The sequence below is a fragment of the Poeciliopsis prolifica genome, unplaced genomic scaffold (assembly GCF_027474105.1).
Source record: "Poeciliopsis prolifica strain line A6 unplaced genomic scaffold, Auburn_PproV2 SCAFFOLD002, whole genome shotgun sequence".
Classification (NCBI taxonomy): domain Eukaryota; kingdom Metazoa; phylum Chordata; class Actinopteri; order Cyprinodontiformes; family Poeciliidae; genus Poeciliopsis; species Poeciliopsis prolifica.
The window spans coordinates 2,487,320-2,500,124 of record NW_026562377.1 but is presented as its reverse complement, the minus strand read 5'-3'; the positions used below and the strand labels follow the sequence as shown (position 1 = coordinate 2,500,124).

Genomic DNA, 12,805 nt, shown 5'->3' with positions numbered 1-12,805 from the left:
AACTTTTGTTATCCCACTTTGGAACTGCACGAGAAAAAACTAAAGGAATAACACTCATAGTCCCATCAACAGTTTCTTTGGGTTTATAGCCACAACCTTCAACATATTTCAATCAAACTTTTCAATCAATTTTTTTTACTTCTAGAACTCTGAAATTTTAATTTTTTTCAAGGTTTTTGAATTTTCAAAATCTCCGGAAATAGACGCAAGAGATGTAAAAGTAATTTTTCATATGTTCAAATATTTCACTAATTATCTATTCTTTTTAAACATATTCATGATTTAGGTCATTCTTGTTAAATTATTTTATTTCCGATACAAAATTGAATTGAAATTTTGTCCATATTATTAAATATGTTTTTAAAATAGGTATTAATAAACGGAAGTTTTGAGTAAGTTTCCTATTGTTGCCATCAGTGGAACAGAAAAACACCCCCTCCTGTGGTGACACTTTGCAACTGCATTATCCTCCCCACCTCCGCAGCGCGTTTTCTGATTGGCTAGAACACTCTACGGGTGCTCAGTAGGGTCTGACATTTATAAAATAATTTTAAAAAGCTAAATTAAAATTAAAACATTCAATGAGATTTAATTGTACAGCGTTTCTTCTTTAAGTGAATTGTTCTCAGTTATTACTATTGATTTTGATTGTAAATAATCTGTTTTTAGATTAAAGCTTTGCATTTTGTTCCTCTGCTGTTCTCTCAGTCTAACAAGCAGGTAGCTAGCAGCTGGAGCCTTAGCAGCAGCTGGTAGCAATGGCTGCAGTTATTTTGAGTTTTCCAACACTGCAAAGTCTGAGGATATTTACACAGTGAGTACAAACGCTTACCTGGTTAACTTAGGTTAGAAATCCTCAACATTCCTCCGTTTTAGTTGTTAGCTTTTCAGTGTTAGCTTTCGGGTTTGCACGCAATTTATCGTCTATCTGAGACAAGGACTCAGATGCGCTCTAAACGCCATCATTGCCCTTCCAACAGTCACAACTTATCATCTCCTCGAATTGTTTGTTTTTCCATCATGAATTAAGATGTAATCCACACTGTGAAAACCAGAAGATGAGAGATGAACTGAGCAAGGTTAAAAAAGTTAGCAGAATGCTAATGTAGCTGCTGCAGTTTGTTTACTTCTGACATCTGGAGGTTTTCTTGCCTAAATGATCTGATCTAACATCTTGGCCGCATAGATGTGATCTTTTTTATTATCCTTCATATTCACAGCGATGTAGATTAAAAAACTAAACCCAGGATGTTGTTTTCTGTCCTCAGGAAGCTGTCATGGCCCAAAAGAGGAGTGAGGTCTGTTTCTGGAGGTGAGGGAACAATCACATGGTTTAATTCCTGGACCATAATAAGACTGATGTATGATCATCACTATGAATATGATTACAGGTTAGCTTATCGCGTCTATGTTATATGCCTTCTAATTTCTAAAACCAGAAATCTCATTGGCTGACCTTCATGTGTAATTATGTTTTAACTTCATGTTACAGCCACCAACTTCAGTGTATTTTGGTAGGATTGAATGTTCTCCAAATGTATCTAAGACTCGCGGTCTAGAAGCTGTGCTCTGGTCACTGGGCTTACCTTGATTTAGGAGAGGCATCGTTAAGATGGAGAGTTACAAACTATTTTGGTTGATATTTGTAAAAATAAAACCATGTACAATTTTTCTTCTACTTCACAGTTACGCACTATACTTTGTGTTAGTTTCTCACATCAAATCCTAATAAAAATACAAAGCAGTTCATGTTTCTCTTGTTCTATTTTAAGAAAATTAAAGGGTATGAATATTTCTGCAATGCAAAACTCCTGTCCTGATTCTCACTTTGTACATTTTTAATTTTTCAAGTTTGTGAATAAATAATAATTTAGTATTTTTTTATTCTCAGTTTTACATTGTGGCACCATTGAAATTTTGGGCTATTTCAATGTATTCTTATGAATCCTTAAATCCTGAAAATCTGCAGAGAGGTCTATACATTTACAATGGAAAAACCTAATACTTGAGCATGTCTTCACGATAAACAAAATAAACGTGTGGTTATGAAGACTCCAGATGAAGAGTGATTATTTTTCTTTAACATCTGCAGAGGTGGGAAGAATCGAAAAGGTCCTGATCGCCAACCGAGGAGAGATTGCGTGCCGTGTGATGCGAACAGCTAAAAAGATGGGCGTCCGCTCTGTGGCGGTGTACAGCGACGCAGACAGACACGCCATGCACGTTGCCATGGTGATAAACCAGACATGTATCCCATAATGCTCTTGTTTTATGACTTTCTCCATCAGGTCTTCACGTTGTTTCTTGCAGGCGGATGAGGCGTACCACATCGGGCCGCCTCCTTCCCAGCAGAGTTACCTCTCCATGGAGAAAGTTCTGGAAGTGGCCAAGAGATCCGGATCACACGTCAGTAACGCTTCTGAATTAGGATTTTTATTTTTCATGTATATTTTGTAACTTAAGTAAAGCAGAATTAATAGCAACGGCTTTTTGTGGAGAATTGACTAAACTTTCTGATTTACTGCTTGTCGTTGTTTCTGGTGCAGAATTACGACAGTTTTTACGTCATCGTCTGACGTCAATGACGTAAAAACCCAATAAAATAAAATCAGACTGCAGAATGCATCTGATTTAGCGCCACATACAGAAGTGACACGCATTTATTTGAGCTGTGAAAAGATCAGAATACGGAAATTTTACTCAAATTAAACTAGCAATACTTGATAATAAAATGACTCAAGTGAAAGTAAAGTAGACTGTAGTAAAATATACACCCAAAGGCATATTTTCCAGAAAAAAAATTCCTCAAGTAAATGTAAGAAATTACTACCGAACTCTGGATATAAGCCACATTTGGGCAAACAACCCCAGAAAGCAGATTTGTTTCACATTTGCGTGAATGCGTTGTGTTTCCAGGCGGTGCATCCAGGCTACGGCTTTCTGTCTGAAAACACTGAGTTTGCTGAGGCTTGTAAACAGGAAGGAATCATCTTCATCGGACCTCCATCCTCTGCCATCCGAGACATGGGCATCAAGAGGTGACCCGCCTTGGCCGGGGTTTTAACTGGAAATACTCAAACAGCCTGAGAAAAATTAACTTATTTTCATTCACAGCACATCAAAACACATCATGTCTGCCGCTGGGGTGCCAATCATAGGTGGTTACCATGGAGAGGACCAATCAAATGAGAGACTGCAAGCTGAGGCTTCCCGGATCGGGTTTCCGGTCATGATCAAGGCAGTCCGTGGAGGAGGAGGGAAAGTAAGAGGAAGCCGTTAACTAAAGGGAACTTCATAATTTCAGCTATTGCCATTATGAAACAACCTGGAATATTTTAGGGAATGCGAATCGCTCGGTCCGACTCCGACTTCCTGGAGCAGCTGGAGTCGGCGAGACGGGAAGCCAGGAAGTCCTTCAACGACGACGTGATGCTGGTGGAGAAGTTTGTTGAAGATCCCAGGTAGGAGAAGCTCAGTGTTTGGTATTAACTTTAGGTTGGGTTGTGTTTGAATGCCTGTTTTTTCTTTTCATTTATTTATTTTCTGCAGACATGTGGAGGTTCAGGTGTTTGGGGACATGCATGGAAACGCCGTCTACCTGTTTGAGAGGGACTGCAGCGTCCAAAGGAGACATCAGAAGATAATCGAGGAGGCTCCAGGGGTAACGGAACGCTGGGCATTCATTCATTCGTTCATTCATTCATTCGTTCATTCATTCATTCGTTCATTCATTCATTCAGCAGGAAGTAGGGGCAACTTTCCAGGAATAATAGTCTTTTAGGTCTTTTTTGTGTTTTCAGAAGTTTTGTGTTCATGTCACATTTTCTCTTTGTTTATCAGATTTGGATAAAAATATCTAGATAGAAAAAAATGCATAAACAGATTTTAGTCACATTTTGCGTTTTGTTTTTATGCAATCTGGAATAAAATCTGAAATTTAAGTTTTTATTAAAAACTCAAAAGATTTGTAAGAAAAAATATTTCTAGGCTTTACTTTCCATTCATCTTTCCTTTTAATTTTTCATCCTTCATTCTTTTGTCTTTAATTTAATTTTCATTTCTTCCTTCTTTTAATTTTTTTCCTCCTTCCTTCCCCTTTCTTTCCTCTTTTCTCTTCCTCCTTTCCTCTTTTTTGCCTCCGTCCCTCCAGACATCGAGTCAAAGTGTGTTTCTGAACCTCATGTTTCTTTTCTTTTGTTTCTGAATCTCCTCCCAGCCTGGAATCAGTCCTGATGTTCGCAGGAAACTGGGAGAAGCCGCCGTCAGAGCAGCCAAGGCTGTGAACTACGTGGGAGCAGGTTAGGCTGCACCGACCTTTGACCTCCTTGGTGGCGCGGAACACATGACAGTAATGGATGCTGTTCATCGTCTTGCAGGCACGGTGGAGTTCATAATGGACGCCCAGCATGACTTCTACTTCATGGAGATGAACACCCGGCTGCAGGTGGAGCATCCGGTCAGTGAGATGATCACAGGAACCGACCTGGTGGAGTGGCAGCTCCGGGTGAGGCAGAACCACCAAACCCAACCGCACTGAAGTCCCACCACCTTCTTCAAATCTGACAAAATTAGAGGCAAATGGTTGTGCTATATTTGTGCCGCTATCTTTTTAAAGATATTGAAACAGTTTCCAGAGGTCATCAGAGGTCGACCTCTTCTCCCCAGTCTTGTGTCGAACAGCTTTTGTTTTTATTCATAGCTTTAAAATGATAGCGGCACAATCAACAATTTCTACTGCTTTTACTTACTTATCGACACCAATTTTGATAGATTTGGGTAATGATGGAGGCTGATTGACCTTTCAAGCTTTCATTAATATCTTCAAAGGAGAGCAGAATAAATGTCAAATGTTTGACTCCAATTTTGTCTGCTGTGAAGATGAAAGGGGGGCAACTTGATTCAGGTCCCATCAGACCACAGTAAATGATTTTATTGAAACATTTCCTCCAGGTGGCAGCAGGGGAGCGGCTGCCTCTCCTCCAGGAGGACATTACCTTAAACGGCCACTCCTTTGAAGCCCGAATCTACGCCGAGGACCCAAACAACGACTTCCTGCCTGGAGCCGGGCCGCTGCTGCACCTGTCCACGCCTGCAGCAGACCAGCACACCCGCATAGAAACCGGCGTCAGAGAAGGTATTCACACAGGATTAATGATCGATTAGTGGTTCATTAGATTAAAATTATTTCCACTAATTTCTGCTCAGAGCTGCAGTTAATGGTGTAGTTTGGCCGCCATCCAGCAGAGGGTGCTGCTGGTCATCGGTGCTGTTGCCAAACGAAAAGGACAAACGAGTCCTAAAAGAAAAAGAGTCTAATGTTGGATGCTAAATGTACTTTCTGTGACTCTGTTTAGAAATACAAACACAAAACAGGAGAGTTTCACCAAATGTTGCGTTTTAGTTACCTGGGAAACTCTGAGGTGGGTTTGACGTCACATCCGAGGTAAAGGCACTCTGGTTAAGAGTCAAAGTCACTCATATTAGTTCAAAAAGCGGCTGTGCAGTACATTGAAACATCTCTCATTTCAACAACAAGAGAGCTGTTACATATTTATATAATATAATATAATATATATAATCATATTTGTATGATTATATAGTAACAGAAAAGCAGAGGAAAAATTTTAACATTAAAAAAATAAACATCACAGTTGATTTTGATGGCTGTCATGAACTAATGCCACAAAGTTTTGATATTAATTCAGGAGGAATGCAATCAATCAAGCTTAGATGAACTCATTAGTCAGTAACTTGCATCCCTAGTAGGCAGTGAAGAGCCTGACAGAAAACCTGTTGCTTTGGTTCCAGGTGACGAAGTTTCTGCTCACTATGACCCGATGATCGCCAAGCTAGTCGTTTGGGGAGAAGACCGATCTGCTGCCCTGAAGAAACTGAGATATTGTTTACGACAATATAACGTAAGATAGTGTCTATTTATTCACACAGCGACTATATATAACATCTCATTACATGCTGAAAAGTTATTTGCAAATTAGTTTTGTCTTATTTCAAGTGAACTAAGATATTTGCACTTAAACACTAGACAAAAATGCTTGGTAAGATTTTGTTTTTGCAGTGTGGAACATCTTAGAAAGTCATTTGGCAAACAATTCAAAGGATTCCTTGCGATAAAATAGAACAGTTTTTTAGTAAAACTGCTGGACTATCTGATCTCAAAGCGACTAAAGATGTTTAGCTAAACACCTTTAGCTAAACAAATGTTCACATACATAATCAGGTTTTCAAAATGTAAAACATAATATTTAGAACGAATGTGACGGTGACCATGTTGTCTACCTTCTCTGTTGTCAGATTGTAGGTCTGAACACCAACATAGACTTCCTGCTGAGCCTCTCTGGCCACCCCGAGTTTGAGGCCGGACGCGTGAGCACCAGCTTCATCCCTCAGCACTACGCCGACCTCTTCCCCGCTCCCAGAGCGCCGTCCGCGGAGACGCTCTGCCAGGCCGCCCTGGGCCTGCTGCTGCAGGAGCAGACACACACCCAGGCCTTCACCCGGGCCTCCACAGGTCAGCGGGATACGGAGGGCGCTTCTGCAAAAACAGGCAGAGAAGATCATGCTTTCTGTTGTTTTTATTTTAGATCCCTTCTCACCATTTGGCTCCAGCAGTGGTTGGAGGAACAACATTCAGTTCAACAGAAATATGAGGCTGCAGCTGGGAGACAAAAGTGAGTGACAAACATGCAGCTTTCTACTATCAGAAGTGGTTTTATGGCATCTTTCTGCTCTCAAAAACAACATTTTACCAAGAAGTTTGGTCAAGTTTCTTTAACAACCATCTTAGTTCACTTGAAATCAGACAAAACTAACCTAAAGTAACTTTTCAACAAGACATAGGAGCTTCTTTTAGGTAAATCATACTTTAATATCGATGAAGAAATACTAATTATTAGTACTTTTTCACCAATATTAAGAAATAATTTTTCTGAAACAAGCTCATATGTCTTGTTAAAAAGTTAGTTTTGTCTGATTTCAAGTGCACTGAGACATTTCTACCAGAATTAGACCAAAATACTTAAAGAAAAAAGTCAAATGAATGTTAAAATCATGTTTCTCTGCTGTTCTGTGGGATTCTTTTGGTATTTATTTTTGTCTTTTGCTGTTTAGTTTTGAATGTGCATTAGAACATTCATCCATTCATCGCTGTGACTCGTGCCCAGAGTTTAAGCTGCTTCTCTTTCTTATTTCTAGAGGTTGATGTCGTCGTCACATATAACTCGGATGGAAGCTACAGAATGCAGGTAAGCTGCAAAGTTCTGCCTTCAATGCAAATTTCTTTTTAATGGTTATTATTTTCAATATTTTCCAATTAGAAATCAGTGTAAAACCTATTTATTTCTTGCCTCCCAGTTGATGCCTTAAAACAGAAAAAACTTTTGCTGTTTTCACAAAATATGACAGGTTTGATTGGGATTGTTTCATTTCTGCACTAAACTAAAAAAAAGGTTACTGGTAATGAAATTATTTATTATGATCTTTTACAAATAAAAATGTGAGCAATCATGTCAGGAAAGCATCATATCTACTTTTCCCAGAGTGTTTGTTTGTTTTGTGAATAAAAGTTATTTAGCTAAGAAATCCAGTATTTTTAAATTTTCCATGTAAGTTAAAGATATTTAATAAAGTATCTTTTTTCTAAGCTTCTTGTTTTAGGAAAAACGTTATGAAATGATGATTTAATTCCTATTTTTACTGATGAGATTCTTCAACAAGTGGTGAATTAGTAACATAATAGCTTTGATGCTCATTCTGTCCTCTGATAATAACCAAATGAAATAACTCTCTTTCCATGAATGTCAACAGTTTTAATGTTTTAGCATTGAAATTGATTTTTAAAAGGAAACAGTAGAAATAAACTTTATGTTCTGTGATGGATAATATTATTTTTATATTAAAGAAAATAGCTTTTACTTGTCAGCCAGAGACAATTTTAAAGTAAAAACCTTTAAATCAGCCAATCGTAAACTCAGACAGCTGGACATTTATGTTTCGGAAAAGTTTGGGATTCTGAGTTGGGAATTTGTAGAAAAAGTGTTTTTCTTCTAATTTTTCGTACAGTTAAAAAATCCGTCTGTTTTTGCGTCAGGTCGGAGAAGCGGCGTACCATGTGACCGGCGCCGTGGAGATGGAGGGCGGAGCTTCGTTCCTCCATTGCTCGGTGAACGGAGTGAAGTCCCGACCCAAACTGGTGATTCTGGACGACACGGTCCACCTGTTCTGCACGGTACGATCCAAACCAGGCCTGCACCCGACTTAGTCATCGATTAATCTATTGATCTTTCTGACGACTGATCAGTTAATCGGATGAAAAAAGACACATTCAGCAGAATTTTCATTTAACTTCAGCATATTTTATACAATGTTATAAATACATAGAAATGCTAATAAATAGTTAAATTATTTTTTCTTGATCATTTGTAGTAAATAATTCAACTGCAGCAAAAACAAAAATACTTCTAACATAAAGATGTGAAAAACTGTTTATTTTTCTGGATTAACTTATTAATAATTGCAGAACAAAAGATGCTTGATAGATTTTTTTTTACATAATTTCAACCAGATGAAGCTGAAAAATCTCACTTGAGATTTTTTTTTAGTTTTGGCTTAATTACTGTCTTTCAGCAAATGGCCGTTTTATGAGTCTAGTTAACAATAGATTATTAAATTAGCTTATGAAGACTTAAATGATCAATTATTCATGATTATTCTGATTTATTCCAAATTTTTTAAAATCAGGACCAACAAAATCAAAAATTCTGTTAGAAATTGTAACACAAGTCCAAACACTTCAAATATTATTAATTGATTACTAATATTTCAATATGTGAAAGATCAATTAATCATTTCACTCCAAACACTGCTGCTCAGAGCTGAAACACAGGATGAGATGGAAATGGACTCTGCTTGTTTCTAAAGGTGGAAACATTTTCGTCTCTTTTGTTTTTTGGTTTATTCTCCTGGTTTGTTGAAACCAGAACCTACAAAATCAGAAGAAATTCTGTTGGAACTTGTTGAAATTCAAACGTAAACACGTGAAATACTGAAATAACCTGAGACTGGAGCTGAGTGGATCGTCTAATCTTACAGGAAGGAAGCGCTCAGGTTTCTGTTCCTGTGCCAAAGTACCTGGCTGGTGTGAGCGGGTCGGGCCCACAGGGCGGCGCTGTGGCGCCCATGACGGGAACCATCGAGAAGGTCAGCATGACGTACCATCAGCTGCTGTTTTCCTTACATACTGGCTGCACATGTGGCTGATTTTCTGCTTGAAATCCTGAAAAATGCTTGATTTTAATGAGGAAAGTTCTTGACTTCTGTTTGATATTTGAGCGACACGATTTGGAAATAAAGTTCAGTCTAAAGTTGGGCTAAAAGCCTAAGTTTAGAAAACATTAATTACACTTGAAACCACCTAATAAAAAAACTCAATTCTGTTTTTTTATTACGTGCTTGAAAAATCTGAAAACGTAAATAAGAAATGCTAAAAAAGATTTCTGCAAAATGAGTAAATCCAAATAACTGATAAATTTAACTGAAATAAAACAGTAGAAGTTTAGTGAAGTTTTTTTTCTCACTACCTGAAGTTAAATGTGACTAAAGCACTGTTTTTTTTATTTCAGTTAAATTTACCAAAATGATTATTTTTTGTGTCTTAGCAAACTTTAGAGATTTTTTTGTCACTTTCTTTGTACTTTGTGTTTTGACACCATCGCTTTCAATGTAATTAACATATATTATCCCTTATTGATTGTCTTAGATTTGATCAGTTTTATACCTGGGGTTGCTAGGTAACCAAGCATTACCCAGGCCCGTTACCTAGCAACCCAAACGGAAACCTGCAGGTTTGGTTTCCGTTTTCTAACCGCTTTACAATGGCTGCTGGAAAAATGAATAAGCAATGTTCTGTAGACCCATCCAAACCTGGGGAAGGAAGAATAGCTCTACGGCTGTGGTGTCAGAAAAGTCTGTTTCTAAAATGTTAAAGCAGTGAAACAGCAGATTTTCAGTTTTTGCCTTTTCCTTTTTTATTTTTCATCTATTTGAATCTCCGAGTTTATTAATGTTTACCTCCGGCACCGAGGCGGCCGCAGAGGTCTGAAATCACATTTCAGTCTCTCTCAGACGTGTTGACCCACTTCCTGTTTGTGTCCAGGTTCTGGTGAAGGCTGGAGATAAAGTGACCGCTGGAGATCCGCTCATGGTCATGATCGCCATGAAGATGGAGGTGAGTGACCTGCACACACACACACACACACACACACACACACACACACACACACACACACACACACACAGACACACGCACACACACACACGCACACACACACACACACACACACGCACACACACACACACACACGCACACACACACACGCACACACACACACACACACACACACGCACACACACACACACACACACACACACGCACACACACACACACACACACACACACGCACACACACACACACACACGCACACACACACACGCACACACACACACACACACACACACACACACACGCACACACACACACACACACGCACACACACACACACACACACACACACACACGCACACACACGCACACGACTGTTAACACAGTGCTTCTCTAAGTCGGGGCACCAGGGGGCGCTGTGGCGGCTTTAGAAAGTTGGAGGGAAGATGAGAAAAAAATGCAAAAATAAAAAAAGGAATTATTAATTTTTTTAATCATTTCGGTTTTCTGTTATTCAGTCTTTTTTGTAAAATAAAGTATAAGTTAAAATAATAAATTTTTACTGATATTTAAAATAAATTTAATAAATCAGACTTTTTTTAATGCAGCTTTTATGCAAAATGGAGGAAAAACATTCTGAAAGTTAATGTTTCTTTACATATTTTGTAGAAGCGTCAGAGGTCAAAGGTTAATGTTCTTTGGGAACCTCTGGTTCAGCGTGTGTGTTTGGTGTTTGTCTCTGCAGCACACGATCCGGGCGCCAAAGTCAGGTGTGATTAAGAAGGTTTTCTTCGTGGAGGGATCTCAGGCCAGTCGGCACGCTGCTCTGGTGGAGCTGGAGGAGGAGAAGGAGGAAGAGGAGGGCAGCCAGTAAACGTGGAATCCACCGATAGGAAGAAGAGCCGGAGGCAAGCTGAGTGAGAGTCAGAATCTCCTGTCATAGAGCAGCAACGTTTTTCAAAGTTTCCCTTTTGCTCACATGAATGCATCAAAATCGGAACCAGTTTATTTTCCAAGTGAATCATTCGGTGCGTTAGGACATCTCTCTTCTTCAGTCTGGTGTCATTCCTGCTTTTTGTGAAAATAATGTGCAGGTTTTCCAGCAAAAGAAGCACAAAACACGAAAAGTGGCAAACGAAAGAAAAACAGCAGGAAGTACAACAGCTGTTAAAAGTTTCATTAGAAAATTAAATAATTTTCCAACTCAAATCAAAGTTGCCTTTTGTGGGGATTAAATCATTTTTCATTTTTACAGATGAAACTTGAGCTCATCTCTACGATTTAGGACGTATTTAAGGTTCTTTGTAACTGAACTTAAAGTTTCCAGAAAAACAAAGGTTTTATTTTATCTGGAAAATATGATGGAGCATCCGGGCCATGACAAGAAAAGAACCAATAAAGTAAAATTAAGAAAATAAAGTCGGAATAATACAAGAATAAATTCATATTTTGGAATTAAAGTCTTGAGATATGAGACTTTATGCATATTTCAAATATAGGAGAATAAAGTAATAATAAAACAATCATAAAGTTGTAACAAGAAAATAGTTGAAATAATACGAGAATACAGCCGAATAAATAAAACCAAACTGATACAAGTTGTTACATAACTCTATTCTCGTAATTTAGTGACTTTATTTTTGCAATTAAATTTTCAAATAATTTCTTAGCATGGCCCTGACACTCCATCATGAGAAAAACTAACATTTTTTGTAATCTTGATGTCAGAAGTTTAGAATTTGCATCAGAAACACTCCAGAGTGATTTTGTGGGAGGATGTTTTATTTTTGGTCGTTTTGACCCCAGATTGACCCCGTGCTGCTCGATAAGTGGGTCGCTGCTTTCGGCAGACAGATGTTTGTTTCTGTTTCTCTCCGCCAGCGGATGATTATCACGCGCAGGACGGATTTCTCTCTCCTTACCAACGGTGAGGCCTTGTTCTCTGCATTCTGAGTATAACTGTTGGTTTTGTCAAATACTGTAATAAATGATTTCTTTTCTAAATACACTCAGCCACCTGTGATGTTTTAAAGCCTTTTTTTAAAAAGTGTGTACTTATTTTTTTTAACAAGGAGGGAACTCTTCACTGATCATTTAATTGATGGTTTAAAACGTTGGATCTCATAGCGGTACGTTCTTATTCCTGATTTTTGCAGACAGAAAAATCAGTAATTAAGTAAAAGTAATTTCAATCCCTTAAACTTTTGCTTTTCTGCACAAACTTTAGTTTATTTCACTAAGCAGAAAAAATAAAACCTGGAAACTTCCTGACACAATGTTTTCTTGAACCGTTTTTTTAAAAGTATTTTAAATTTATAAATCTTGCCTGTTAACTTTGCAAATTCAGAATATGAGATTGTTTGACCTTTCTTGTATAGTAGTATTTTACATACCAATAATTTTGTCAAAATAACATTCAATGATAACATTTCAGACAGAACTTAGAAACAACAATAAAAACATTGATATCTGCTGTATTATTATAACACCAACAGTGTACATAATACATTTTATATTTAGTAAATTATTTTTATTTCCAGTTTTCATAAATTGACATTTAAATTATT

General features: G+C 37.9%; 1 protein-coding gene across 1 annotated transcript; it reads left to right on the top strand.

Moving 5' to 3' along the window:
• Positions 1-584: 584 nt before the first annotated feature.
• On the top strand, positions 585-12,246 carry mccc1 (methylcrotonyl-CoA carboxylase subunit). Its single transcript, XM_055058423.1, has 19 exons — positions 585-814; positions 1,269-1,312; positions 2,093-2,232; positions 2,311-2,406; positions 2,917-3,038; positions 3,115-3,262; positions 3,340-3,461; positions 3,550-3,661; positions 4,217-4,298; positions 4,377-4,504; positions 4,951-5,134; positions 5,809-5,918; positions 6,313-6,529; positions 6,603-6,689; positions 7,213-7,262; positions 8,108-8,245; positions 9,109-9,216; positions 10,172-10,243; positions 10,984-12,246. Exons 1-19 carry the CDS (start codon positions 759-761, stop codon positions 11,110-11,112), a joined length of 2,145 nt encoding a protein of 714 aa, XP_054914398.1. The 5' UTR covers positions 585-758; the 3' UTR covers positions 11,113-12,246.
• The last annotated feature ends 559 nt before the right edge of the window (positions 12,247-12,805 follow it).